Source organism: Cucurbita moschata, unplaced genomic scaffold (genome assembly GCF_002738365.1).
Source record: "Cucurbita moschata cultivar Rifu unplaced genomic scaffold, Cmos_1.0 Cmo_Scf00028, whole genome shotgun sequence".
NCBI lineage: Eukaryota > Viridiplantae > Streptophyta > Magnoliopsida > Cucurbitales > Cucurbitaceae > Cucurbita > Cucurbita moschata.
The window spans coordinates 2,370,456-2,397,349 of NW_019268544.1; the positions used below are offsets into that span (position 1 = coordinate 2,370,456).

At 39.7% G+C, this 26,894-nt stretch overlaps 7 protein-coding genes across 8 annotated transcripts; 3 read left to right on the forward strand and 4 right to left on the reverse strand.

Moving 5' to 3' along the window:
* Nucleotides 1–1,749: 1,749 nt before the first annotated feature.
* LOC111463572 (homeobox-leucine zipper protein HAT22-like) lies at nt 1,750–3,116 on the forward strand. The gene is made up of 3 exons (XM_023107566.1): nt 1,750–2,327; nt 2,412–2,491; nt 2,585–3,116. The coding sequence occupies exons 1-3, from the start codon at nt 1,932–1,934 to the stop codon at nt 2,877–2,879; spliced, it is 771 nt and encodes a 256-aa protein (XP_022963334.1). The 5' UTR covers nt 1,750–1,931; the 3' UTR covers nt 2,880–3,116.
* Nucleotides 3,117–5,601: 2,485 nt separating this feature from the next.
* Nucleotides 5,602–6,838, forward strand: LOC111463445 (EPIDERMAL PATTERNING FACTOR-like protein 2). Its single transcript, XM_023107381.1, has 4 exons — nt 5,602–5,921; nt 6,107–6,238; nt 6,325–6,350; nt 6,458–6,838. The coding sequence occupies exons 1-4, from the start codon at nt 5,774–5,776 to the stop codon at nt 6,680–6,682; spliced, it is 531 nt and encodes a 176-aa protein (XP_022963149.1). The 5' UTR covers nt 5,602–5,773; the 3' UTR covers nt 6,683–6,838.
* Nucleotides 6,839–11,327: 4,489 nt separating this feature from the next.
* On the reverse strand, nt 11,328–13,378 carry LOC111463622 (cysteine desulfurase, mitochondrial). The gene has a single exon (XM_023107640.1). It carries the CDS (start codon nt 13,174–13,176, stop codon nt 11,806–11,808), a length of 1,371 nt encoding a protein of 456 aa, XP_022963408.1. The 5' UTR covers nt 13,177–13,378; the 3' UTR covers nt 11,328–11,805.
* Nucleotides 13,379–13,644: 266 nt separating this feature from the next.
* LOC111463620 (myb-like protein X) lies at nt 13,645–17,169 on the forward strand. Of its 2 annotated transcripts, XM_023107639.1 has the most exons (3): nt 13,645–13,906; nt 14,376–15,487; nt 15,530–17,169. In XM_023107639.1, the coding sequence occupies exons 2-3, from the start codon at nt 14,411–14,413 to the stop codon at nt 16,925–16,927; spliced, it is 2,475 nt and encodes an 824-aa protein (XP_022963407.1). In that variant the 5' UTR covers nt 13,645–13,906; nt 14,376–14,410; the 3' UTR covers nt 16,928–17,169. The 2 variants fall into 2 exon arrangements, with proteins under 2 accessions (XP_022963407.1, XP_022963406.1); XM_023107638.1 differs by having other exon boundaries at nt 13,646–13,906; nt 14,376–17,169.
* A 1,998-nt stretch (nt 17,170–19,167) lies between these two features.
* Nucleotides 19,168–20,268, reverse strand: LOC111463082. The gene has a single exon (XM_023106893.1). The coding sequence runs from the start codon at nt 20,266–20,268 to the stop codon at nt 19,168–19,170; it is 1,101 nt and encodes a 366-aa protein (XP_022962661.1).
* A 1,427-nt stretch (nt 20,269–21,695) lies between these two features.
* On the reverse strand, nt 21,696–23,701 carry LOC111463624. The gene is made up of 4 exons (XM_023107642.1): nt 23,533–23,701; nt 22,973–23,318; nt 22,622–22,842; nt 21,696–22,236 (listed from the first exon to the last, which is right to left on the reverse strand). The coding sequence occupies exons 1-4, from the start codon at nt 23,599–23,601 to the stop codon at nt 21,871–21,873; spliced, it is 1,002 nt and encodes a 333-aa protein (XP_022963410.1). The 5' UTR covers nt 23,602–23,701; the 3' UTR covers nt 21,696–21,870.
* Nucleotides 23,702–23,907: 206 nt separating this feature from the next.
* Nucleotides 23,908–26,416, reverse strand: LOC111463623 (tubulin alpha chain). Its single transcript, XM_023107641.1, has 4 exons — nt 26,188–26,416; nt 25,311–25,545; nt 24,854–25,224; nt 23,908–24,776 (listed from the first exon to the last, which is right to left on the reverse strand). Exons 1-4 carry the CDS (start codon nt 26,278–26,280, stop codon nt 24,123–24,125), a joined length of 1,353 nt encoding a protein of 450 aa, XP_022963409.1. The 5' UTR covers nt 26,281–26,416; the 3' UTR covers nt 23,908–24,122.
* Between the last annotated feature and the right edge of the window lie 478 nt (nt 26,417–26,894).

The window sequence follows — 26,894 nt, forward strand, 5'->3', positions numbered from 1 at the left end:
TTTTTTTTTTTTTTTTTTCCACCGCCGCTGGATTGTATTTCTCTCATTTTTGCAATTTTTTTTTAATTTTTTTATAGCATTAGATATTTATTATTCCGAAAAATAGTACTAAGATTTCTTAACTAAACTAATAATTTAGAGACAGAAATGTGGTCGAAGACAAGAGGCAAATATGGTCGGATGGGAGACCTTATCCACATTCTTTTATTTATTTATTTATTTAAATGAAATTATTTTACCTCCATTATTATTATTATTATTTCCAAATTCTACGCTCCACAATGAAACGCCAGCGAATCAAATGCCCATCCCAACAAAATCATTGGTGGGCCATACCTGTCTTATACCCTCCCCACCCTTTATTTTTATTATTTTTTTTCCACTCCAACCACACGTCTCTTATTATTATTTTTGGGATTTAAAACAAATATAATTAATTTAGATTCGGATATTTGAAATAAATAAAATTTTAAAAAAAGGAAATAGGGAAATAGGGGAGGTGTAATTTGGGAAATATGAAATGTAAGGGGAAGGTATAATGCGTGAATGTTTAGACATTATTGTCGATTAAAGAAAGCAAAATGAAGAAATCGTGTTACCTTTTCGAGTGTTTGGTTTTTGTTGGTTCCTCATACTATTTAGATGACCTAACTTGTCATCTCAACATTGCCGACACATGGTTTTTACTTTCTTTTTTATTTATTTATTTAAAAAATATATATATATCTAATTAATTAAAATAAATCAAGTACTTAAAAGTAGCTACAAAGTCCACTCGAACAACCATATAGTATTGTAGTGAGGTAAAGGTGTAGATTATTGTTGATGAATCATATTCGTAGCATCATTATAATTCTTTGAATAAAATTTAATTGTTGTCGCGTACCAACTTTTCTCTCTCTAAATTCTTTAAAGTATGATAATTATTATTCCAATAATGGCACCCTATTGTTAGTGCTCATCTCTTTCTGGCTAATCCCTTTGCACCGAAGAAAAAGGTAATAAATGGGTGAATTGAATTTATTTATTTATTTATTTTTGAAAAAATGATATTATGAAAAGAGGAAGAGATTGTTAAGCAAACATAGGCATGTCGACATGAATGGAATTGTGGAGATATTGGGCAACACATGGTGACATGATGATGGATGCTCATCTTCCAACCAGTGTCAAAGGGGACATGGGGAAGATTAGACAGCCCATGTGATGATATATATATATATATATATTTACTTTCTCACACCCTCTCCAAAGGGAGCCGTCTTGATTCTGCTGCTCACTGGTTTTAAAAAGCTTGCCACTTAAAGGGAACATTCCGGACCAAATCATACCAAATACCAATTATATATACCAACCCATTTCAAGTTAATACATCAAGATCACAAAGAATAAAAAAAAGACACCATTTTGGTTTAATTTGGTGAGCAATTTTATTAAGCAAGAAGTACGTGGTGACACTGGTTGGAGAGAAAAACATAACATTTTTTGAAGGGTGTGATCCAGTAGATGTGTTTTAAAACTGTGAGACTAACGGCCATATATAATAGGCCAAAGCATACCATATATTGTTAGTGGTAAATTTTAAGATCCTAAGAAGAGTGGATTTTAAGATCCCACACATGGGTTGGAGAGGAAAACGAGACCTATTTTTTTGTTTTTGGGTTTAATAACGAGGGAGATATCAGATAGTGGGGTACAAATGGTCAACCTATGTAAATAGCATTGATAAAAATTTAAAATTTCACCCAATGCCAAAGATTCGTCTGTCTCCTCATTCTTTCGTTTGATTATTAATCGCCCACCACCAACCCATTCCCTCCATTCCCATTTCTCTCTTCTTAAACGCCATCCCTCTCCTCAAAATCCCCACGCCATCGCTTCAAAAAACGCCTCCAAAATCTTCAACCTCAAATCTTCATTCATATACCCAGATGGGTTTTGACGATCTTCCTAATACGGGTCTTCTATTGGGATTGGGGTTAACGCTTCAATCCAAGCCCGCCTGCCTTTCTCAAAAACCCAACAACCCTGTCAATTTGTTCAGTTTCCCCGCCGTCGAATCCGAGCCGTCCTTAACTTTGGGGCTTTCTACTACGGCTGACTTGTGTCGTCAACCGTCCCCTCACAGCACGGTTTCTTCCCTCTCTGGCGGAAGGGTCAAGCGTGAAAGAGACGTTTCCGGCGAGGATATTGAAGAAGAGAAAGCTTCTTCTCGGGTTAGTGATGAAGAGGAAGATGGGTCTAATGCTAGGAAGAAACTTAGGCTAACTAAAGAACAATCCGCCCTCTTGGAGGAGAGCTTCAAACTTCACTGCACTCTCAACCCTGTAAGTTTCTGATTATGAATTTAATTTGTTAATTAATTTTGATCTGAGCTAATTTGGGATTGATTTGATTTGATTTAATTACAGAAGCAAAAACAAGCCTTAGCCAGAGAGTTAAATCTTCGGCCACGACAAGTTGAAGTTTGGTTCCAGAACAGAAGAGCCAGGTAATTAAACTAAATTAAACGAAATTACTCTGTTCCCCCAAAATTAAAGATGGGATTTGGAAGAAATTAAATCAAGGGGTGTTGAATTTGCAGGACAAAGCTAAAGCAAACAGAGGTAGATTGCGAGTTTCTAAAGAGATGCTGCGAAACGCTAACAGACGAAAACAGAAGACTGCACAAAGAGCTGCAAGAATTGAAAGCCCTGAAACTAACCAAGCCTCTGTTCATGCAAATGCCGGCGGCAACACTCACCATGTGCCCCTCCTGCGAGCGGATCGGCGGCGCCACCGCCACTGTTAACGGCAACGGGAATTCCAAGGCCGCATTTTCAATGGCTCCAAAGCCCCAGTTTTACAAACCCTTCACCAATCCCTCTGCTGCTTGCTAATCGAATTTGCCTAGCTAGAAGCAAAAAAAAAAAAAAGAATTAGGTAATTAATCAAAGAGGAAGATCCCCAGAAACCCAGGATTTTTTGGTTGGGGCCTCGTTTAGTTCTAGTTGGTTCTATTAATTAAAAAAAAAAAAACATAGTAACTACAAATCCAATTATTATGTCTCCTTATTTGATTTCATATGTTTGTACATAAACTAAATTAATGTTGTTATTGAAGAAAATATTTGTAATATGACGGCTTCTCTAAACTCCCTTTCTTCAATTTCATAATTATATTTCATTGATTCATATAAAGTGTAATGAATTATGATGAAAGAGTTGATGAAACCTTAATCATATATTATAATTAATGCGTTGGAGAAGTCAAGCCATAGCGTTGGCACTGTAGTTAGTCAAAGGGGGGTGGCTAATTAGTAGATATGAAGATTTGATGTGATGATTATGAGAGAGATACAGAGAGAGGCGTGTAAAGCAAGTAATGAATAGCATAAAGAAAAAAGAAAAGATTTTTATTTTATTTGAAGTCACGTGAGATGCTGGTGGAGCTTTTTGGCGACCAACAGTTCAATGCTCTGTTCTTTCACTTCGCTTTTGGCCAACTTTCCTGGAAAGATAAGAGCCTGTTAGTTTCCTGGAACCTTCAGAACTGGGACCTGATATCCACTTTTCCATCCCTTTCAATTAATGAGTGAGTTAGCGAGGACGCTGGCCCTGAAAGGAGTGGATTGTGAGATCCTAATCGGTGTGGAATGACGGTTACGTTTTGGTTTGGTCTGTGAAAAACTATTTGGTTGTATGTCTTTAAGAGGTGTGGACGTGGGTGGACTTCTTTGAGTTGTCCCGTCCCCTTGGACTACAGGGGATATGATATTGTTGTTTAGGAAGTGACGGTCAATTGGGGGTTTATAGTTTATGGTTTTTAGTGTAGAATTTGAAGGCGTCACGATGGAAAGTGGCACGAAATTGTGTTGTTGTGAGTATACAGGTTGAATTCAAAGGCATGCTATTCTATGGCTGACGCTGGCGGTGATCTTTTCAATTCTCCACCTTCTCATTACAGGGGAATGGTCTCTGCTTTCCTTTTCTCACGAACCAACTCCTTAGCTCCGTTCCCATTGATCGTGTCCATGTAGTTTAAAAAAAAAACAATTTATTTGGGGCAAGCTGACACAGGACACTTGCCATCACATTGGTGTGTACAACCAATGATCTAGATACTTCATAATTAAGCAACAAAGTGGTATCCTGTAAGTCCAAACAAACTGCTGACTGGAAGCCTGGTGAGACCTACAGGTTGTGTCATTCAACGAGATGTGACACAGGTAGCTCAACGAGGTTGATGAGGCCACCGGACAGATCATAACAAGAACATATCTGACTACCATAACCTATTTGAATACTAAAGTTCTGATAGATTGCATATAAAAATCTCGAGACTTCGTAATAATACTACGATATGAAGTTAAGGACTTGAGGCATATGTTGTAGCGGGAGCGGAAACAAGATCGATCCCATTCACACACCTACAAACAAAAATTAAACAAAGGAACACACATGAATTGGTTATTCCTAAACGAGTCATGAAGGGTATAACGAACATACCTTGTCTCCACATTGGATCAAGAACAGGATCAATCAGAGGGATCAAAAACTGCTAATTTGTATAGGGTCATTGAACCTGCCCAACCAGCAACTAGAGCTGTATGCATTATATGAACAGAAAGCAAACGACTGGGATCATTCAATACAACTGTATGAACACGATACCAAGGCAAACCCATGATCTAGGTTGGAGAGGAGAAATTCTCCTACATTCACTTGTGGTAGCTAATCACCATAACCAAAGTGTTTATAAGTGTATCTCTCACGTTCTCACATTACAAAGTCTCTCACACAAAGTTTCACCAAATTGCATCGAGATAAATATAAAATGCCAATGATTTCATATCTCAAAATAATGTTGGACAAATCTTTACGTAGACATAGTAATACTAATTCTCATATATGAATCAAAGCAACATTGATGTTCATATATGAATCATCGTATTATGAACCAAATAAACGAGAATATGAACTAAATCCCATGAATGACTACATGCAGAGTAGTCCTTGGCGTTGTATCTCCCTCAACACTTCGTGGCTGCTGCTATTGTATCCCTTAGTCGTTCGCTACTGCTGCCACCGTCTCCCTTGTCCATTCGCCACGACCGTTTCTCAACTGCCGCCAGTAGGTCCTCCAAGATTCTTGTGAGACTTTTAAGGTTTTGAAGTAATTTTCGTTCTGGGATTTGATTGTCGTTGTCGTGTCGTCTCCCTCATTCCATTTCGGTTAAATGAAACATACTTAAAACGCATTTTGTTGTTATATCTTATGGTTTTTGTCGACGTGGGATGATTGTTCTCTAAGTAATGATCGTCCTTTTGATTAAAATTTCTGACTCTGTTCGTTACACGAGACAGTTACCAGAGTTCTGGTCGGGAACAAGTAGGATGGCTGTTCCACCATGGAGTTAGTTGATGCGGGAATCAGACATATAATCCTGAAATCTTGGAGAAAGCTTTGCATTTGCATTGATGGGTCCAGAAAGATTCAATCTTTTAATACATTCCAAGCTTCCAAGGAAATATATTTTTATCATTAAAGATTGAAGTTCTTAAAGGCCTAAACAATCCAAGCCCAGGATGAAATAATGATGCTTTTGAAGGGCACGTCAGCAAGTGACAAATGACAGGCCAATTCACCGTAGCCAAAGCTTCTGTAGTCACTCTCTTGCTTGGGAAGAAGAAAGGATATGGATATGGCGTGATAAGGTGGGAGTGTTCAGAACAAAATCAGAACGAACTCACAAGAAAACCCAAATTCCAAAAGTTCAATTAAAAACCAGAAATGAAAGAGAGAGAAAATAAAAGGGAAACGAAAACGAAATCCCACTCGTACACAGCTGCCATTGCGCTGCTCACATCTGCTAATTTGTTCTGTTTAACTCTGTTTTTTAGGCTCTTCTTTCGAGTTCTGAGGAGCTCTGCAATTTTCGGTACTCTCTGCTCTCATTTTCTCTTTTCTTTTTCTTTTTGTCTTCCATGTTCCATCATCTCAAATATCATTCTCAGACTAAGATAGATTCAGAGGGAATTCATTTTATATGATATGCACGTACGAGCAGTATAGAGTGAAAAATCAGAAGCTAATCTCACTTTTTTCTCCCCATCTCTCTGTTAGAACGAAAAGAAAAAATGGGGTGTGAGTGCAACAACAATGGCGTCATTGGCCGCAGTAGAATCTTGTGTGCGACTGTTTCTTTTCTCTTTTTTCTGATTTTGGCATCGACCCAGATGAGATTCATGGCTGAAGGTAAATGGGTATCTCTTGAAACTTCAAAAAAAAGTCCGAAACCAAAATTCTTGAACTGAATTCTTGTGAATCGTTTTCCTTTGCAGGCAGATCTATTTCAAAGAGTGGCAAGGTCAGTCCACAAGGCCAGCCCTTTCCTCTCTTTTTGATTCATTTACTGTTTCTGAAAGCTTGATTGTTAAGAAGAAATTTGGTTTTTGTTTTGGTGAATTGGGATAGACAGTGAGTGAAGATAAAGTGGTATTACGTGGACAAATTGGGTCAAGGCCTCCAAAATGTGAGAGAAGATGCAGCTGGTGTGCACACTGTGAGGCCATTCAAGTTCCTGCAAACCCACAAAAGTCTTCAGCAATGAAGAACATAGCTTATGCTAGAGATGAAGCCTCAAATTACAAGCCCATGAGCTGGAAATGCAAATGTGGGAGCTTAATCTTCAACCCTTAAGTAGATGATCATCGTCAACTCTGTAAATTAGTGATTATATGATTGTTTCTTTCACTTAACACTCTCTAGATATCTCTCTCTTTTGTTCTGACACTCTTGAGGGTTGAAAGCAGGCATTTGATGAAGAGAATTATGAACTGGGTTTCTTTTCTAACATGCAACTACTTCGGATTCCTTCCATATCAGTTTCGTCTTGAAACACTTAAATGGGATAACTCATGAACAGTTTGATTAAGTATAGAAAAGTGGGTGTAAATTGAATGGGAGAGAGAGAGTGAATTTGATTCATTTGAAGGGTGGTGATTGGAATGAAGAGAACAGAAAAAGGGAGTGAAAGAAATGGCTTGTGATCATGGCAGACCAGACCCCACTGAGCTGCGCCTCTGCCTTCAAAACGTCGAGGTGTGCTTGGTGGGTATCCATTATCCCTCACCTTGTTCCTTTTAGGCTGCCTCGAAGAGTCCTTCTGTCTTGAACTTAAGTAATGGATTCACAGTCTTCGCTTTCATGGGTTAGGTTTCTATCATTGGACTGCAAGTATACTAAAGCCATCAATCTTCCTATTTTCTTTCTTTTTATGCAGGCAAGACAACACAAGTGGTACTCGACTAAACCCAAATCTGTTAGATGCTTATAGGAAACACATATGTTCTCTAATATTGTTCCCTTTGTAAAAGCTTTGTCCTGTGCCTGTGTTTGTAGCCTTTCTTGATTATGAAAAACAGCAACATTTATATGTATGTACTAATTAATGCGGAAGATGTAGAGACAAATTATTAGATTTGTATGTTGTGTTACAAGAAGAGTAGAAGACGAAAGTTCACTCATGTGAAGCAGTCGTGATAAATAGTATGTGATTAAGTAAACTAATGGAATGATATGACATGGTATTTAATAGATACTACCTTGACATAGATGATATGCACTTTAAAACGAATACAAGCGTGAGATCTTACATCGATTAGAGACGAAAACAAAACATTCCTTACAAGTGTGTGTAAACTTCTCCCTAAAGACGCGTTAAAACCGTAAAGCTAGTGGCATTACATAACGGCCAAAGTGGACAATATCTACTGTTACAAAAAGAAAATACTATACATATACATTGTATCTTGTATACTCCGTATATATTAGAAGCGTAGAACCTAAAGATGACGTTTTTAAGTGGTGAAAGTAAATTCAAATCTTCGGATCAAAAGGCGAGTATCAAATATAAACTAAATTTAAATAGGTAAGCAACTTAGAAACAACTTAATATCACACCAAAAGTGATCTAAATTTAGAGAAACATCATCTCATGAAAAAAGTTGTACAAAAAAGGAAAACTAATCATAACCAATATAATATCTACTTCTTGTTTACTTAGATTTCTGTGTAAATTCCTGATCCTTTAGGTCACTAGACGTATAATGAAGATTGACATGAGTGCAGTTCATACTCTAAGAAGTTAAACACAAATAAATGAACTAATAACTCTCTCATAAAAAGAGAATGTCGGTGCCAAAATCGAGAAAAAAAATTGGAAAACTGAAAAGCTGGGACACAGGCTCAGCAACAGTGAAGGGGAGAAGAAAGGATTCTGATTCCCCATGGCTTATTTTTCAAGCTTTTTTGTGCTTTTGCATCGGTACTAAAAGCGTTGAAAACAACCCAACCCAACCCCCATTCTTCCAAACCCGCTTACCCATAATAATGTCTTTCTTCTTCTCCCCCACGGTCACAACTGATATCGCCATGATTCTCATCTCATAAATGAGAGAATCACTTTCCCAATCAGATGCCGTATATTGCCATCTTCCATGGCTGTTTCCACACATTTCAGAGAAAAGAAAGCCCTCTTACAGATTGCCAAAATACTTGGCCACCGCACTGCACTGCACATGGCTGCTTCTTCTGCTGGACCCCCTCTCCCTTTTGAGCGGTTGCTTTCTTAGCTGAAGACAAAACACATTTAATGGATGTGCTCCACAATACCTGCATATTTTAAAAAGAATGCAAGTCTCAATTATGGCTCAGGGAAAGGAAGTCATCATTCAACCAAACCACTGGCTTGTGTTAAAGACTAATAAGTTGGCAGGAGGATGTGAGTAAGAATGACATGTGACGAACCCCAAGAATGATGTTGTCCACTTTGAGCACAGACTTTCATGATTTTGCTTTTGATTTTTTTTAAAAGGCTTCAAATCAAACCAATAGAAATGTATTCCTCGCTTATAAACATTGAAGGGTGGATGCTCAATCCTCCCTCCCTATCCATTTTGATTACTACTACCCAACAGGATGGGTTTGCAACATTCCTTCCAGCTTCCCATTAAGCATCGGCCAAATTATGGCCATTACTTCTTCTCATTAAACCTAAAAGCATTCTTCCTCTGACAGTCTCCACGTGCAACCATGATCCACTATGAAGCCTTCTCCAACTCACCTCATCCAAAGTTCTCTTTTGCTACAGTCGATATGTACATACAGACAAGGACAAGTAATCTTACTTATTTACGTGATATGTTTCCGACCTTGACATGTGAACTCCTTGATACTTGGTCTTCTGCAGGAGGTGGTCGCCCAAGATGGTCAAAGAGTAAGTTGTAGACTGCTCATGGAGAAAGAGGGTTTGTTGATAACTTCACTTTTGAACATTAAAAAGAACGCAGAAACCAAGACAACTGCCAATATTAACAAACTCTTAGCGGAACACTAAAACATTCATCTATTGTCCTGATTTGTGTAAAATGCTAGCTACCATACAGTGAAAGTCCATCAGAATAGAGAAGACGAAACTGTCTCCTGGGCTCCTACGCGGCCTCAACTGACCAAGTATAGCTTGGAATTCTTAGACAAGGCCATTCAATCACTTCTGCTATTTATCTGCTGCATATCTGAACTTTCGACCTACCATAACCATATTCATTTTCGACAGCAGAAGGCAGAAGTCGACTAATGTTAGTTCTAGAGGATTCAAGCCAACCAAGAATCCTGCATTAAATAATAGGCAACAACAATAATAAAACATAATCTACTGATTAAGAGCTTTCCTTAGGAACTCTTTGTTGATTGTACACAAAAAGTACGACTTCATTTTGAACAACAGAAGATGTGGATTAAGGATGTTCACTGTTTGTAGTTCATCTTAGAACCTGTAGTCAATAGAGGCACACATAAATTTCAAGCCAGCCAAGAAAACTATAATCAGTAACATTAATTCAGTCTACTAGATTAGCATCCCTCTCATATACCTAAGAGAGAACCATGAGAGTGAAGGTCAGCATTGCAACTCCAAGCAGTTGAACTTGAATGAAAGAAAAACCTTGTTGAAGCAAAACCTTGCATAAAGAAAAAGGAGCGTCCTGATCTAGCGGGGGAAGAATGAATTAATATGTAGACAGAGTCTTCTTGTTCCAGAGTGTCACTGTAGATGGCTACTCAATTGTACTAGCCATTTTATTTGCATAAAGTTGCTGTTCATCGTTGGAAAACTTCAAATTCCAGACATATCTGGTCGAGAACGTGTATAAGTTTTTCACTTTGAAATGGTCTCAATTTTTTTTTCTGCGAATTCTCTTGAGCAACTTCAAAAGATGCTACAGTTTCACATTCATGGAACTACAATCTCTCTGCACATGTTGATGTTCAAAAAGAGCTCACATAAACATACCCAGCCAAGAGCCTCTAAATTTATGCCATGCATTCTCCAGGAGGAACCTCAATATAAAAGAGAGATTGGATCATAGGTGTCCATATTTCTTAAGGCGGGTACCATCACAACCATTCATGATAATCTGAACAGCAGACACTAAAATCTTGATATCTAGACCAACCGATGGTAATTCCTTTGTCTAAATGATTTCACAACTATTCTTGTCTCCTGGGGTAAGGAATTTCTGTAATCTTGTGAGCTGGGACGAGAGGATGTCTAATCTGACCCTTGGTACTATCATCTTTAATAAAAAATTGTATGCCTTAACTAAAAAACTTGAAAATAAAATGTAGACTGTCCTTTGCTGCTATACACAGTGAAGGAGGAGGAAAAACCATAAATTCCCCCTCTTCAACTAAAAAGAATGGGGAAGAAAATCAAATGAAAACAAACAAAAAGGTAGACTGTCCCCTTTGCTGAATTAGGTGGACCAAAAATAAAGAGACAAAAATCAAGAACTTAATAAAATCATTAACCTTCGTAAAGAAGTAACAAGAGGGTCGGTTATAATTATGGTGAAACTACAATGAAGAACCACAAAACATGGCCTAGCCAACAATTCTAGAGAACGATACATGATATCAAACCTATCAGCAGAGAGATCAAACGCATAATGATTCGAGGAGATGGCAACTGACACAGTAAATTAGAAGGATCAGACAGAAGTGATGACATGAGCTCAATTTTATGCCAGCTACTAATTTCAGGCAGATCAACCTACAAAGTAATCCAGCTTTTATATCTTGCTCAGATAAACTTCAGTGGACTAAAGTGCCTGATGGCTAGATAAAAAAGCATTGCACAAATGAAATAATACTAATTTTGATCAAAATTATGCAAACATGGAAGTAGCATGGGGTCTACGTCAAATATATTGTCCCAACCACAAATAGCCCACTGCAGCATTTTTTGCTGGAAAATATAGAATCATTCGGCCTTTTTTCCCCAATATTTAAAACATCTCTATTCTTGAATTTCAGCAAAGCAGACACAATTCTACAACATACAACAGGAGAAGCTAATGAAAGCATTTCCACAGTTACTTGAGCAATTGGGGCAGAAAAACCAAAACCATTGACGTATGCATTAGATTACGAGTTTGTTCTAATCACAATCCTGCTGTGGGGGGTGGGGGTAGGGGCTAGGGGAAGTATCTGCATATTAAGCAATAGTGGAAATGCTGACATGGTTGCGTATTATTATTTAAAAAAAAAAACTTCCGTGAGCATATAGGGGCTTCTTGAGAGCATCGGATCACTAAAAGGGCGAGGATGAGGAAAACCTGGAGAAAATATGGAAAGGTATCCATATGGTACAACGTAATATAGCGCAGATGCCTCGCCATTACTGCCAAACAATCCATTGTATCCCATACAACTCCAAACAGACATGCGGCATATGGATATCTTATACTAGAGAATAAAAGCAATCAGTGTTGAGCCCACTGGATTTCCTTGATATTTATCCCCTCCTTTACCATTTCATAAAGGGGACTCATTTCCCTCAACTTTTCCACCTGCTGCACAGTCAACTCAACTGCTCGATCAATCTCAGCCTCCGTGGTGAACCTCCCAATGCCAAATCTGATCGAAGTGTGAGCCATGTCCTCATCCACTCCCAACGCCCTCAACACATATGAAGGCTCCAAGCTGGCGCTCGTGCATGCACTCCCGCTCGAAACAGCCACATCCTTCAAACCCATAAGCAAGCTTTCTCCTTCCACATACGCAAATGACAAGTTCAGATTACCAGGATAACGTTTCTCCATGCTACCATTTACCACAACTCCTTCAAGTTTCGCATTTATGCCATTCAAGAGCCGTTCCTGCAGCGCAGTGATTCGCTTATCATCATATTCCATTTCCTTCATAGCAAGCTCACAGGCTGCCCCCATTCCCACGACCAATGGGGTTGGGACGGTCCCACTCCTAATGCCCCTCTCTTGTCCTCCTCCGTTCATTTGGGGCTCAACTCGAATCCTCGGCCTCCTCCGCAAATACAAAGCTCCAATACCCTTTGGCCCATAAACCTTATGTCCACTCAAAGACATCAGGCTTACATTCCATTTCTCCACATCAATTGGAATCTTCCCAAGCGCCTGAGCCGCATCAGTATGGAAAGGAACATTGAATTCCTTGCAAATTTTCCCAATTTCCTCTACTGGCTGAATGACACCAATTTCATTATTAACCGCCATGATCGAAACAAGGCCAGTATCAGGTCTAATCGCGGAACGAAGCTTCTCCAAATCAACAATCCCATCGGTCCCAACTGGTAAATAGGTAATATCAAAACCCTCCTGCTGCAAATGTCTGCACGAATCAAGAACGCACTTGTGCTCGGTCTGAGTGGTAATCACATGCTTCTTCTTTTCTTTATAGAAATGCATCACCCCTTTGACGGATATGTTATTGGACTCAGTAGCTCCAGAGGTAAAAACAATCTCCTTAGGCGAGGCACCAATAAGAGCAGCAACTTGGGAGCGAGCCGTCTCAACGGCATGGTCCGATTCCCAGCCGTAGAGATGCGTCCGAGAGTGTGGATTTCCGTAACGAGAGAGATAGTAAGGAAGCATAGCGTCGAGCACCCTAGGATCAACAGGGGATGTGGCTTGCATATCAAGATAAAGCGGTCGTCCAGAGATTTTAACACCTTTCATAGAAATCCCAGATTCATCCTCATGGAGTTCCGACGAAGTGGCTACAGCAGCGGCAGTGGAGAGATGGCGTAAGCGCAAGACGGCGGGAGAAAATCCCGTGAGGGTGCGGCGTAAACCGGATGCAAGAATCTTAGAAGCCATCGAAGGGTGGGAAGGTAGCGTTGAATACAGGCTCTTTCCGAGTGCGAGATGGTTAAATACAGTGGCGAATTCGCAAAGGAAAAAGAAAAAAATTCGTCATTCGGAGCTCTTCACTTCGAAATTTAGGGCACAACAAAATGGAGATCGCCACCGACTTACAAAGAATATGTTCCAGAAGTTAGACACGTGGCAGTATTATAATCCGGTGATTTTCTGATAGGTTGGCTTAGCCAAGCCTAGCCAAGCCAGGTTTGACTTTTTTTTTTTTTTTTTTTTTCTGAACTAAGCCAATATTTGACTTGTTAATCAACCATAAAATGACGTAATATAATTAAGACATCAATTTTAAATAAAGAACCAAAATTTTAAATAATTAATAAAGTTAAGTATTAAAATAAAATTTAAATATTTTCACACGTGCAAAAGAAAAAAAAAAAGTTTTTATTTGAAATAGAAAAGAAAAGAAATTAGTGTGGAGGAAAGCTTTGAATATGAGGGCATGAACTATGTGATGGAGATGATGAAGCGGGGGCATATAAATACGCAAACACCACCGACGGAGAATTTCATCAGATCCGAAATTCTCACCTTTTTCTCTGTACGGGAAGTCCCGTTGGACTTGCGAAGAACTGCAAATCATTTCTCTCCTTTTTCCTTAAGCATTAAGCATTAACCAATAACCACCACCGTTTCCCCGCGCTCAGCTTTCTGATCCGGCTACATTTTCCAGGTTCTTATTCTTTTTCTGTCTGCCTCGTTCGTTCTTCAGTGTTTCAATTCCCATTCAAGTTATAATTTGTGGAATTATACGATCTTGCTTTCCTTCTTGGAAGGAGCATTAATAGATCTGTCTTATTTCCTAATCCAATGTACCGTTATTTCTTCTCTTTTTTAGATCTTCGGTCTCAAAAGAGTAGGTCGCTGCAGATTTAGGAAAGGAGATTTTGGACTCATTATAGAAATTTAGAATGTGAAAGATCCAAACTCCAAACTATTTTTGAGTAACAATTAGGATAATGTGTAAAGAATACATCTGTGATATTTTCTGGAAATTTGGAATGTGGATTTATGTGATCGCTACACTAGGATTTGAATCTGGTACCAATTCATTTGCAGCACTGGTTCGCGTTATGGTTATTTATTTTCATGGTGGATATTTTTTGGTTAAATGATGTTCGTTCAATTTTCTTGGTTGGCAGGGGTTTGGAGAAAGCCCTAAGGCTTGGAATTCATAATGTTCAGGTCCCCTCGAAGGAATCAGAGATCCAGAGGCTTCAAGGTGAAGCATGCCTTACAGATATGTCTTTTGCTTGGGGTTTGCGTCTGGCTTGTTTACCAAATTCAGCATTCTCGCGGTAAAAAAGCTAGTTTCGATGAGAGAACAAAACTTGATGATGTTGTGAAACTAGGGAGGAAGGACCTCCATCCTCGAGTCATTGAGAACCACAGAGAGGATGAGGAAGAAACCCGGAATGAATTGGAAAAGGGTACGTTTGAAAGTGATAATGAAGAAAAGGGCAGTGGGAATGATGAGTTTCACGATCAGCAAGAAGTTCAGGAGGAATCTGACAATAAAATTTTTATGGTGGATGTGGAGAAGGAGAGAGAGGAGACCAGTGAGATTAGCGAGGAGACAAAAATCGAAGTGAACAAAGAAATGGAAAACGAAAACAAAGGAAATGAAGAGATTAAAGAGGGAGGAAATGATGATAATGGGGAGATCGGAAAGAGTCAAGGTGAAGAGCAGGGAGAGGAGGGTAGAGGGGGAGGAAACGAAGAGAATGGAAATGAAGAATACCAAAAAAAGGAAACTCAGGAAGAGAATGGAAGCGAAGAAAGCAAAGAACGTGGAAATGAAGAAGTAACTGGACGCGAAGAAAGCAAAGAACAGGAAAATCAAGAAGTGAATGGAAAGGATGAAAGCAATGAACAGGAAAATCCAGAAATGAATGGAAAGGAAGAGAGCAAAGAACAGGAATATCAAGAAGTAAATGGAAAGGAAGAAAGCAAAGAACAGGAAATCCAAGAAGTGGATGGAAAGGAAGAAAGCAAAGAACAGGAAAATCAAGACGTGAATGGAAAGGAAGAAAGCAAAGAACAGGAAAATCAAGAAGTGAATGGAAAGGAAGAAAGCAAAGAACTGGAAAATCAAGAAGTGAATGGAAAGGAAGAAAGCAAAGAAATGGAAAATCAAAAAGTGAATGGAAAGGAAGAAAGCAAAGAACAGGAAAATCAGGACGTGAATGGAAAGGAAGAAAGCAAAGAACAGGAAAATCAAGACGTGAATGAAAACGAAGAAAGCAAAGTGAAGGAAACTCAAGAAGTAAATGGAACTGAAGAAGGCAAAGTGAAGGAGAATCAAGAAGAGAATGGAAATGAAGAACGTAAAGTGGAGGAGAATCAAGAAGAAAATGAAGGTAAAGTTAAGGTAAATGAGATGCCGACTGAAGAAAGCAAAGATAATGAAAATGAGGAGAGAAAAGAGAGTGGAACTGAAGAGAAGAATGAAGAGCACGAAGTAAAGGTAAATCAAGAAGAGAGGGGAAGTGAAGAGACTGAGAAAAAAGAAAGCAATAATGAGGAGACCAAGGAGAAGCAGGGAGAGAATGTTAATCTAGAAACCAAAGAGGACAGCAGAGACACAAAGGAAGGTTCCAGGGATACCCTGGGAGACAACAGTAGCGACAACAAGGAAAACAATGAAAACGAGACAGACGCACAAGGACATAAGGAAGGAAGTATTGAGGGTGTAGTTTCAGCTGAAGAACAGGTTCAAGATGGGAGTGATAGGAGTAATGATGATGCAAGAGAAGCACAATACAAAGAAGATAATGCTTACAGTGCCATACATGAAGCTCAAAACATAACCACTGGAAATGAGCAGGATGGTTTTGCAAAATTAAATGAGGTAGAGTCAGTTGAAAATAAAGAAAACCACGAGTTTCAGCACGAGGATGTGAGGCGGAGTAGCGAAGCTGTTTATTCCAGTACAAATGAGTCAATCCAAAATGGAAGTAACGCTGAGAAAAATGGAAACAATCAATCTGAGGTACCAGAAGAAGTGACCAATAATAACAATGAAGCGCAGCCAGTATCCAAGGATAATGGCCAGCAACAGGATGATTCAGTCACTTCTAATGGGAAATCTTCTGGTTCAAGTACAACAAATGAAACTGCAGACAGCATCAATGTTGATCAAGATATCTCCACTTCAAAGCATGATGCTGCACTTGAAGAAAAAAATCAATTCAATTCATCGCTCAGCGTCACTGATAACACAGATACTTCAAATGAAGGATCCAAAGAGTCGAATACTTCTGGGCCAGATGAATCAGAACGACAAGTGAGCCACAATGAAAATGAAAATGAAAATGAAAATGCTGGTCATAGTAACTCAAATGACAATTCTTCAGGTCAACAGAATGATCATGGTAATTCTTCAGATTTGTCAAACCTCCAAGACAATGATGCATCCTCGAGCACTGTAGAAGGTGCTGGCGCAGGACAGAATGATAATGAGAATGTTGATCAAAGCAATGGAAACTATAACAATCACCCAAAAGAACAATTTGACTCCCACGATGAGGGTGTCACATTTTCTAATACAAACAACAGTGAGGACCTGGCTAACACTGGTGATTCTTCAGGCTCATCTTTGCCTCAGGAAGAGAAGGACGCTCGCACAGATTTGAGTACCTTACCCGAAAGCAGAACTGAAGGGAATAACAATGATGAAACAGCCGCAAAGTGACATCTCCAGCTAGCTGTGGTAACTATATCCTCTTCACATGGAATTACGCCATTTTGTTTGTTTTTGGTTTTGTAAGGATCTTTATGTTTCTGTTTCAGAAATATATATATATACACACCCATATATTTTTTGGCTTTGCTGCTGAAAGAGTTTGGAAGGCTAGGATGAGTTTTGAGCATTTGATGCTTCAGATTAGGACATGGTGGTCTTTTGTTAGTCAATTTTAGTAGCACTTTTTGTAATCTTCTTTCTCTTCCTTAATGTTCGTGTAATCTCATGATGCTGCTTGGTGGAACACCTCTCGGTATCATTTTTCTCCTATCATATGCATGTCTATATTTAATGGAAGGATCTTTCTCAATGCCTTTTGTCTCCATCAACTGAAAAGATTCCATTACTGAAGTTTGAAGGATTAGCTAGCTAGCTGTAAACCCAACTAAAACTCGATTTCTAAAATGGAATTGAAGAAAACAACTGTTTAACCAAGAGAAGGTAAACTTGTGATTCGCTTTCGCAGTCATAAGCTTCGAAGTCTCTGTCAGGCATTTAGATTATTAATATCAAATCATTATATTGAGATTGGAAGTTCAACAAAACATGCACAATCTTACTCTCTTTGGACAACATCCTCACTAGCACCGTCCGGTGTTTGACTCTGATACCATTTGTAACCGCTCAAGCCCACCGCTATTAAATATTGTTTTATTTAGGCTTTCTCTTTTGGGCTTCCCCTCAAGATTTTAAAGCACATCCACTAAGGAGAGGTTTTCACATGTTTATAAAAAAAATGTTTCGTTCCATTCTCCAACTGATGTGGGACGTCACATATGCTACATACAAAAAATAATAATAAAAGAAGAAAAACAAATTTTTAATGAGCTAATATTTCAATATGTTGAGTTCTACATAGTTTGGCATAATAGAACTAGATGCCTTGTCATGAAGAACTTACCAATGCATGTTGACTTTGCCCACATCACTTTTGATAATTCAGTTAGGAATTTATTGCTGATGAGGCTGTAAAGCTAAGAACTCATTTAATTACCATTTAATTTTAAAAAAAAAAAAGCCAAATGGAAGGGAATTAAGAGATACAAATGAGTTCTTAACTCATTTAATTATCACTTTTGTCATTTAAGATTTGAAATTTTGGAAGGGAATTAGAGATAAAATTTATAAGATTAGCATTCAAATTGTAGTTGAGAGCCAAATGGAATTAGAAACCATAGGGAGAAAGTAGTAATAAAGTCAAATTAGGCAATACAAATAATTAAAACCACTCTCCAAATTATACAGAACAAAAGTCACGTACTGTTATTAATACCCCGTTTTGGACCGACGCCTTGCCTTTTTTCTTCTAACTTGTCCAACTTTTCGTCAACGTGCCTGGTCCCCGACGACTCCTCAGTCACCGCCGCCAAAGCTCTACTTGACACCGCCGTTAACGGGTCCCCTCCCCGTTTTGTCAACGCCGGCTGCCCACTTCAGAACGCCACCGCCCCACTAATACACGGAGAAGAAATAATTATTTGTGTAACGTAAAAGACGTATTACTTCATAAGCTCATTTTCCCAGCCTGCCCACATGACATCTCATTTTTCTTTCCTTTCGCATACAACAAAAAGAATAATCAATCAAACCGAACAATATCGGCTAGCGGTGGGTTTGGGCTGTCACGAATGATATCAGAGTCAGACACCGGGTGACGTGCCAGTAAAAACGTTGACCTCTAGAAATTGGATTATGAGATCCTACATCGGTTGGAAAAGAGAACAAAATATTTCTTATTAGGGTACGAAGACCTCTTCCTAGTAGACGCGTTTTAAAATCGTGAGTTAACGGTGATACATAACGGACCAAAACGGATAATATCTGCTAACAGTGACCTTTGATTATTACAACAATCACCTCGATTTGGAGTGGAAAGGAGTGCTACAAGTGTATTGTGCTATTAGACCAAGCGGTGGAGTCAGAGCATCACTAGCTTATACTCGGGTCGAGTAGGAATCATTTTTATGCTCATTTTAACTTTTTTTTCGTTTTTTGATTAGTATTAATGAAAGTTCACTCGACCCTTTGGGGCAAGAGGTGTGCTCAAAAGTGCACTTTTATCCTATCCTTTCATTAACCAAAAGAAAAATCCGTATGAACACTGTATGATTTACGAGATGAATAATCAAAAAAGGGGTTATTCATGGGGAGGTGTGGCTAGGCTAGTACCAGAAAATGGCCAAAACTAGTTACAGGATTAAGTTTTTATGTGGTGCAAAGAAAATTGGGGCGTGCTTGGCAGTGCTCTTGGGCTTGTTCTTGGGTTCAACCTGTGGGATTATGATTCTTATTGGCTGATCATGAACATTGATTTCAAACGTTGATTCTTCTTCAGGAATAACAGTGGCGGACTTGTCTTCAAGATCCAGAGAGTACAACACATCGGCCCTGCTCCAACCCCCACTCAATAAAATCTCGCACACTGATGATACTCTGAGTTTCTCGAATGTTGTCCTGTTTTGTTCTGAGCTCCGATCATGGCTGTTCATCATCATCATATCTTTAACTTCTTCTTCCCTCCATCCGCCTTCCCGCAACCTCCAAAACACGTCCTCCAAGCATCCATCCAACCCCATTTCGAATTCTCCTTCATTCCACCACCCTTCCGTTATTTCACGCGCCGCCGCTTTCTTTCCTGAAGCGACTTCAGTCCAGAACTCCACTGCCCGAGTCTCCTTCGCGGCCCAAGCCGGCGATTCGATCACCGATCGGTGAAGTTCAGGAACACTGAGATGAGAATATTGATGGGTTTGAAAGAATCCAGGCAAATCAGAGCTCAAAACACGAATCTCCCCACCGTCGACGTGAAAAACAGGGTTTCCGGCCATGTTGGGGGCGGAAGGGATGTAACAGTTTCTATATATGGGGACAAGAACAGGGACTCTGTCCAGGAATTGGTTGGCCATAGCAACGGCAGTGTTGGGATCATTAGGTCGGGTCCCCCAAGATTGGCACCAGAATTTTCTTTGGGAAATTTCCTTGAGAAGACAGAATTTGGGGAGATTGATGAGAATGTGAAGCTGTTGAATGGAGGAGGATCGCCAATTGGGAAACCCGGAGCCAACAGGGAGACCCTCTTGGAGAATTGACCGGAGGTCCGGCGGGAAAGAGAATTGGAAAGTGGACTCGACGGAGGTGAATTCAAAGTCCGACATGCCCGGGAGGACGGGAATTTGGAGGGATTTGAGATGGTAGATGACGGTTTTGGCATAGGCGGCGAAGGAGAAACAGGCGAGTTTAGGGCGGGGAGGCTTGAGGGCGGCAGTGGCGGTGGCAGTGATGGCGGCCATTAGAGACGGTTGGGTTAATGTAGAGATTGGAGGAGAGACATGGAGTTTGCCTAACAGATTAGAGCGAGAAAAGGTATGACTTTGTGAGAGAAAAAGAGAGTCAGAGGCTGACTTGATCTAAGACAAGAACATATGAGGGGTTTTCCCTGACCTGTCATCATCTCAGGTGTTCTTCTTTTTACCATTCTTATTTGGCTCTTTCTATATTTTGCAGCTCTCTTCTGACTTGATTTGCTTTGTCTTTGGCGACCTTAACGTTGAAGGTTGGCACACTCTATTAAGACGAATCTAGAAAATAAGATTATTATTTTTGCTTGAAATTTCTTGTGATGAAAAAACCAGTAGAGTGGAGCGTATTTATAATCAAGGCCTAACAAATCTAAGTGTTTGACTCTACTGTTTGATATTTTAACACTTAATTTCTTCGTGAAACATGAGATTTAAAGGTTTCATATTTTGTCATTTTACATGATAAGTATGGATAAAAATTTGATCTTTCAAAATGGGAAAGATAAACTGAGAGAAAGATTTGATATTTTTGTGTTTTACAAAATGGGTATACATAGAAATTTAATTTTTCAAAATGGGTAAAGATAAAAGTTTCATTTTTCAAACATTTATTTTTGCTCATTTTTCAAAAGTAGAGATAAACTTTTCATTTTTCAAAATGGGTAAAAAGAAAGATAGGCATTCTTTTTGAGTAATGGGTATCTATTTTTTCTAATTAAGACCCTTGTTTGGTTTTGGTGCATACTCGTCATCATTGAGTTAGTAGACTTTCATTGAGTTAGTAGACTTTAAAAGATAAAGATTCAAATTTGGTTCAAGTCTAAGCTTACGACATTGTTTGAGTCTAGATCGAGTCATCTCAAATTTAAATAGTCAAATTTATGACACAACATTTGAATTTGACTATTTGATTCAAAGTTAAGCATGTTTTGCTTGAAACAATTCTATGTTACATGACATCTCATGAGAAGAACAAAACAGTATTAAAGGACTCGTGTTTGTCCACTTATTGGGTGAGCATGATTAATCAATGTCATTTTTCATATCCAATCCAATCAATAAATGAGTAGGATCAAGCCGATCAAACTTTAACGTAGAGTCATGCGCCTTGACCAACCTACCTTTAGATTTTCAACCCATTGATGATGTTGAGTATCTTCCAAGTGAATTTCATTTTCAAGAGGAGAAAGTCTTTAGAGTAGGACAAAATGAGGGGTTGATTCCTAAACATTTCATGTACCATTAATTAAGGTTATAATTATTTTTAATCCATAGGAATTTGCTTCATTCAGGAATTTAATTAAATTATCCATCGTCATCTTCGATGATAAATAATTGATTAAAGATTCTTCCGCCGTACCCGGATCACAGACACAAGAACTTGCCAACTTTTTCCAGAATTTATGAACTCATGAAAATGACCAATTATTGATGATATCATATTCACATGCAGTGCCAGATAACAACTCCTAATACCTTGTTATCATATTCACAGGCAGTTTCATTTGTCAATTTCCTGTTCTTGAAGGAAGAACGAACAACATTTCATCATTTAGAACTTACTTTCCACATCAGGAAGACCCATTTTGTGTTTCAAGCTCCGCCTTGTTGTTCCTCGTCTGCTAACATTTCCATCGGTGTAGATTGTTGTTTATCATCCACCTTATTCAAGCTTTCTTTTTCAAGAACATTTGGTTTTGTTCTTCCCATTCTTGGCTTTCGTATCCGAGTCCGAGTTTGCAATGAATGTTGTGAACAAACTGGGGCTACTGCTCGTTTCGACCGTCTCCGCTTCACCATAATGCCACCATTTCCAACTCCCACGGCAGCCTCATCCGTAGCTGCTGCTGACCTGAAAGATGAAATTTCAGCTTCAAGCTTGATCAATCTGCCCTTACACTCGCCTAATTCCCCTTGCACCTGCCCAATCATATTCCACATTTGAACATTTTCTGCAGACTGCATAGGGAAAAAACCATTATAACATGTACTAGTCCATAACAGATATTGTTCGTTTTAGCCGGTTACATATCACCGTCAGTCTCACAATTTTAAAACGCGTCTGCTAGGGAGAGGTTTCCACATCCTTATAAGAAATGCTTCCTTCCCCACTCTAACCGATGTGGGATCTCACAATCCACCCTCCTTGCTAGCACACCATTCGATATCTGACTTTGATACCATTTGTAACAGTCTAAGCCCACCGCTAGAGGTCAGCCTAACGGTTTTCAAGGAGAGGTTTCCACATTCTTATAAGGAATGTTTCGTTTCCCTCTTCAACTAACGTGGGATCTCACAAAAAAACGTTGTGTAAAATAAATTGAAGAGAAAACTCAAGCCAAACCTGTGCTCCCCAGAGTCTTTGATGAGTCTTAGAAAGCTTTTCAGGGGGCTTGATGACTCCTCTTGAAAGGGGTTGTACAGAGGAAGATGTAATACAATTAGGAGCTGGCATAGACCAACATTGAGAAGAGACAAAACCATATGATGCTCTTGAATAATTGGACATCCCAGGAAACAGTAATGGTTGTGTTTGAGCCCCCCAAATTGAGGCATCCCAGGAACCTGTTAAGTTCAGACTGAAACTGTCACTACTACCACATTCAATCCAGGATTTGAAGAACACCCATTAAATGATTAAATAATCTCCACAGAATTGCACCACCAAAGCAAGAGATTTGAAAGTGAAACTCACCAGGAAAGCCAGGGTATGTTGGATATCCAACAGGGTAACATTGAGGTTGGGCAATGCTCGGGTGCGGCTGTACCCAAAAGGGTTGCAAGGAGAATACAAATTGATGCGGCTGTGACAACGGGCTCTGAAGATTGGCAAGGTTTTGCGGTGGGTGAAGCCGGTCATTCACGGCGGAAGAAACGGGTAACGGTGAAGATCTTTCCCTTGCATGTTGCTGGTTGAGTGCCCTTGGAACAAACGTAGTGTAGCGCTGATTTTGCGGAGCCGCATTCTCCAAAGAGTGGCACCCAGATTTGGCGCTTTTTGCTTCATCTGTCCCATCAGATACGCTTTTCTCATTCCGACTCTGTTAACAACAGTGGCATTTTCAATTACCATAACAAATCAAACTCAAAAGATCCAGAAAAAAATGGCGAAACCCCACAAACAAAAACCATTCCCATCGCGTTTCAAGAGAGGATCGGCTAATGGAAAACAATCAATCAATCAAAAGGAGATAGGGGAAATGCAGAAACGAAGCGAAAAGGCAAAACCCATTTGTAAACAATGAAGAAACGTACCAAAACTCCATGGGAGTCGAGTTCAAGATTGGGGAAAGAAGCGAACTTGGGTTCTTCTTCCTTTTCCATCGCATTGAAAAAGAAAACAGCTAATGGAAGTTCAGAGTCCAAAAAGTAAAGCAACACTAATTAAGCCTTCCCTCACTTAAACTGAATTAAAAATGAATATGCGAAGAGGATTTAAAGTTGGAGGCAAATAGAAAGAAGAACGTCATGGGAATATATTACAGATTTCTTTTCTTATGCTTTTAATCCTTGCACCCAATACCGTCCCACTTTATGATTAGATTAATGCAAGTTTAATCCGCCCTAATTTTAATCCAATGAATTAAATAAAAGAGTGGGCGCTAATGAATTAAACTCGACATCAAGTCATGAAATGAAAGAAACCAAGTTTTTTAATAGAGTTATTCATACACCACCGCTAATGAAGGGATACCATACCATAAAAGCAACACACTCACGCGGACACATTACCAAAATATTAATATCAACTGCAAACTCTGAAGCACATGGCTATTACAACATATAGCAACAGCACCGCAGATCATAGAAAGTAAAGGGAAACATGCAGCAACTCATTTTCAAACTTAATAGTCTTCTCCCTCGTCATCTTCATCGTCACCAGCCTCTGCACCAACCTCCTCATAGTCCTTCTCCAAGGCAGCAAGGTCCTCCCTCGCCTCAGAGAACTCACCTTCTTCCATACCCTCACCCACATACCAGTGCACGAAAGCTCTCTTTGCATACATTAGATCAAATTTGTGGTCAATGCGAGAGAACACCTCTGCCACACTTGTGGAGTTTGAGATCATGCATACAGCTCTCTGAACCTTAGCCAGATCGCCGCCTGGTACGACAGTTGGTGGCTGGTAGTTGATACCACACTTGAATCCTGTTGGGCACCAGTCAACAAATTGGATGGTTCGTTTGGTCTTTATGGTAGCTACTGCCGCGTTCACATCCTTTGGAACCACATCTCCTCTGTACATCAGACAGCAGGCCATGTATTTTCCATGGCGGGGGTCACACTTGGCCATCATGGATGAGGGCTCGAATGCACTGTTGGTGATCTCCGCAACTGAGAGTTGCTCATGATAGGCCTTCTCGGCTGAAATCACAGGGGCATAAGATGAAAGCATGAAGTGAATCCTAGGGTATGGGACCAGATTTGTCTGGAATTCAGTAACGTCCACATTCAGTGCACCGTCAAACCTCAGAGACGCAGTCAGAGATGATATCACCTGGAATTTCAACATAATGTGAGGATTTAGGCCTTCAAATTCCATGATTTCGACAATGAAAAAAAAAATGCTCTTACCTGAGAAATCAAGCGATTAAGGTTCTGGTAGGTGGGGCGATCAATGTCAAGGGAGCGCCTACATATATCATAGATGGCCTCGTTATCAAGGAGCACAGCAACATCAGTGTGCTCCAAAAGCGAATGGGTTGAAAGGACACTGTTGTAAGGCTCAACAACAGATGTCGACACCTGCGGTGAGGGGTAAACAGTAAATCCAAGCTTGGATTTCTTTCCATAGTCCACGGAAAGACGTTCCAACAGAAGGGATCCAAGACCAGAACCCGTTCCTCCACCCACAGCATTGAAAACAAGGAAACCTTGAAGACCAGTGCAATTGTCCGCAAGCTTTCTGATACGATCCAAGCAGAGATCAACAATCTCTTTACCGACTGTATAACAAAAGGAGAAACTCGTTAAACCACAGAATGGTTAGCATGAAGTAATTTATAAGTGTAATGAGGAAAAGAAGAATTACTGGTATAGTGGCCACGAGCAAAGTTGTTAGCAGCGTCTTCCTTGCCACTGATAAGCTGTTCAGGGTGGAAGAGTTGGCGGTATGTCCCAGTCCTGACTTCATCAATGACAGTTGGCTCAAGATCTACAAAGACAGCGCGAGGTACATGCTTCCCAGCACCAGTCTCACTGAAGAAGGTGTTGAAGGCGTCATCACCCCCACCAACGGTCTTGTCACTTGGCATCTGTCCATCGGGCTGCAAGGGAGACAGGTGAGAGACATCAGATTTCAGTTGTTAACAGTTGCAAGGTACATTCAGTGATTAACTGAAGAGCCATTCCTGATCCCTCGTTAAGTTAATTCCAAAACTTCTTCCTCAGTGGCAGGCACACTTAAACAGAGCCCATGAGGTGAAAAAAAAAACCTTCAGAAAATGGAAGTCGATGGAAACACGCATACCCAGAACAGGACTGGTACTCTTTAGAAACAGATTGATCGAAGAACACCTCAAACTAATTCATAAGCCAATTCAAATAAGGCAGTTAAACTTTATTGTTAAGAATATATCCAAATGACTCTAAAAACCCGGATATATTCGGATATAAAACAGACCACACCACAGAGCATAAATATGCGACGATCTAGACAGATGTTCGAAGTGGGGTTCCAAGAAGTAGTAATTAAAGTGTAATGTAGTCGATCTACTTAATGCCAAGGCCCGTTGATGTATTCTCAAGTAAAAAACACCGTTACACCTATTAGGAGACAAAAGAACACGAGATCTGGGAAATGCCGATAAACTCACACATCAAAACCCTAGATCTCACTATTTACATACAGATAACGCCAAGCATTTCTAGACAGCCACTCAAATCAAAAACAAGGAAGAGATCAAAACCTGAATGCCATGCTCCAAGCAGTAAAGTTCCCAGCAGGCATTGCCGACCTGAATACCGGCCTGACCAATGTGGACGGAAATGCACTCTCGCATCGTGGCTTGGAAATGGAGAAGAAAAGTGAAACAGAGAATAAACGACAAGGAAGAAAACGAAAAGAAACAGAGTAGCGTTTATGAAGACGCTTCTCCAAGGGATCGAAAATGTGAATTGGAGGCGCGTTGTTGGGGGCGTTTTATAGAAAGGGAGGAATGGCAGGTGGGAAGTGGCGAGTGGCGAGTGGCGGTAGGACTGGGATTGAGGCTCGTGCCAGCGGCGGGAGGCACGTGGGAGTTTCAACCCTGGTTAGTTTACCGTGGTTAGTTAAAAAAATAAAATAAAATGGTTAAAGAGTGCCAGCTCAGCGGTGCAGTACAGGTGTTCGACCTTTATATCTCGACATTAACCGCACGCCGTAGCTTTGTCGTTGGTGCCTGACGTTCAAATTTCAAATCGATTTGAACCGCTGGGTTCGGTTGGTATTGTAATGTGGGGCCGCCCAGACTCGATATTATTTTATTACACATTATAATAATTGTAAGACTAAATTAAATATTTGTCTGGATCTGCCAAGCTAATCTCAACCGTTAATCCAAAACTCATAAATTCTAATGTTCCCACCTCTCCATATTATTAGAAGTAAAAAAAAAAAAAAAAAAAAAAAAAAAAA

Coding starts and splice junctions, on each gene's coding strand:
- LOC111463572 (XM_023107566.1), top strand. CDS start 1,932: ATGGGTTTTGACGATCTTCCTAATACGGGTCTTCTATTGGGATTGGGG. Junction 2,328..2,411: donor TTCACTGCACTCTCAACCCT/GTAAGTTTCTGA, acceptor ATTTAATTACAG/AAGCAAAAACAAGCCTTAGC. Junction 2,492..2,584: donor TTCCAGAACAGAAGAGCCAG/GTAATTAAACTA, acceptor TTGAATTTGCAG/GACAAAGCTAAAGCAAACAG.
- LOC111463445 (XM_023107381.1), top strand. CDS start 5,774: ATGAAAGAGAGAGAAAATAAAAGGGAAACGAAAACGAAATCCCACTCG. Junction 5,922..6,106: donor GAGGAGCTCTGCAATTTTCG/GTACTCTCTGCT, acceptor TCTCTCTGTTAG/AACGAAAAGAAAAAATGGGG. Junction 6,239..6,324: donor GATGAGATTCATGGCTGAAG/GTAAATGGGTAT, acceptor TTTCCTTTGCAG/GCAGATCTATTTCAAAGAGT.
- LOC111463622 (XM_023107640.1), bottom strand. CDS start 13,176: ATGGCTTCTAAGATTCTTGCATCCGGTTTACGCCGCACCCTCACGGGA.
- LOC111463620 (XM_023107638.1), top strand. CDS start 14,411: ATGTTCAGGTCCCCTCGAAGGAATCAGAGATCCAGAGGCTTCAAGGTG.
- LOC111463082 (XM_023106893.1), bottom strand. CDS start 20,268: ATGGCCGCCATCACTGCCACCGCCACTGCCGCCCTCAAGCCTCCCCGC.
- LOC111463624 (XM_023107642.1), bottom strand. CDS start 23,601: ATGGAAAAGGAAGAAGAACCCAAGTTCGCTTCTTTCCCCAATCTTGAA. Junction 23,319..23,532: donor TCGACTCCCATGGAGTTTTG/GTACGTTTCTTC, acceptor TGTTGTTAACAG/AGTCGGAATGAGAAAAGCGT. Junction 22,237..22,621: donor AAAGACTCTGGGGAGCACAG/GTTTGGCTTGAG, acceptor TTCCCTATGCAG/TCTGCAGAAAATGTTCAAAT.
- LOC111463623 (XM_023107641.1), bottom strand. CDS start 26,280: ATGCGAGAGTGCATTTCCGTCCACATTGGTCAGGCCGGTATTCAGGTC. Junction 25,546..26,187: donor GCTTGGAGCATGGCATTCAG/GTTTTGATCTCT, acceptor TCTCCCTTGCAG/CCCGATGGACAGATGCCAAG. Junction 25,225..25,310: donor TGCTCGTGGCCACTATACCA/GTAATTCTTCTT, acceptor TTTGTTATACAG/TCGGTAAAGAGATTGTTGAT.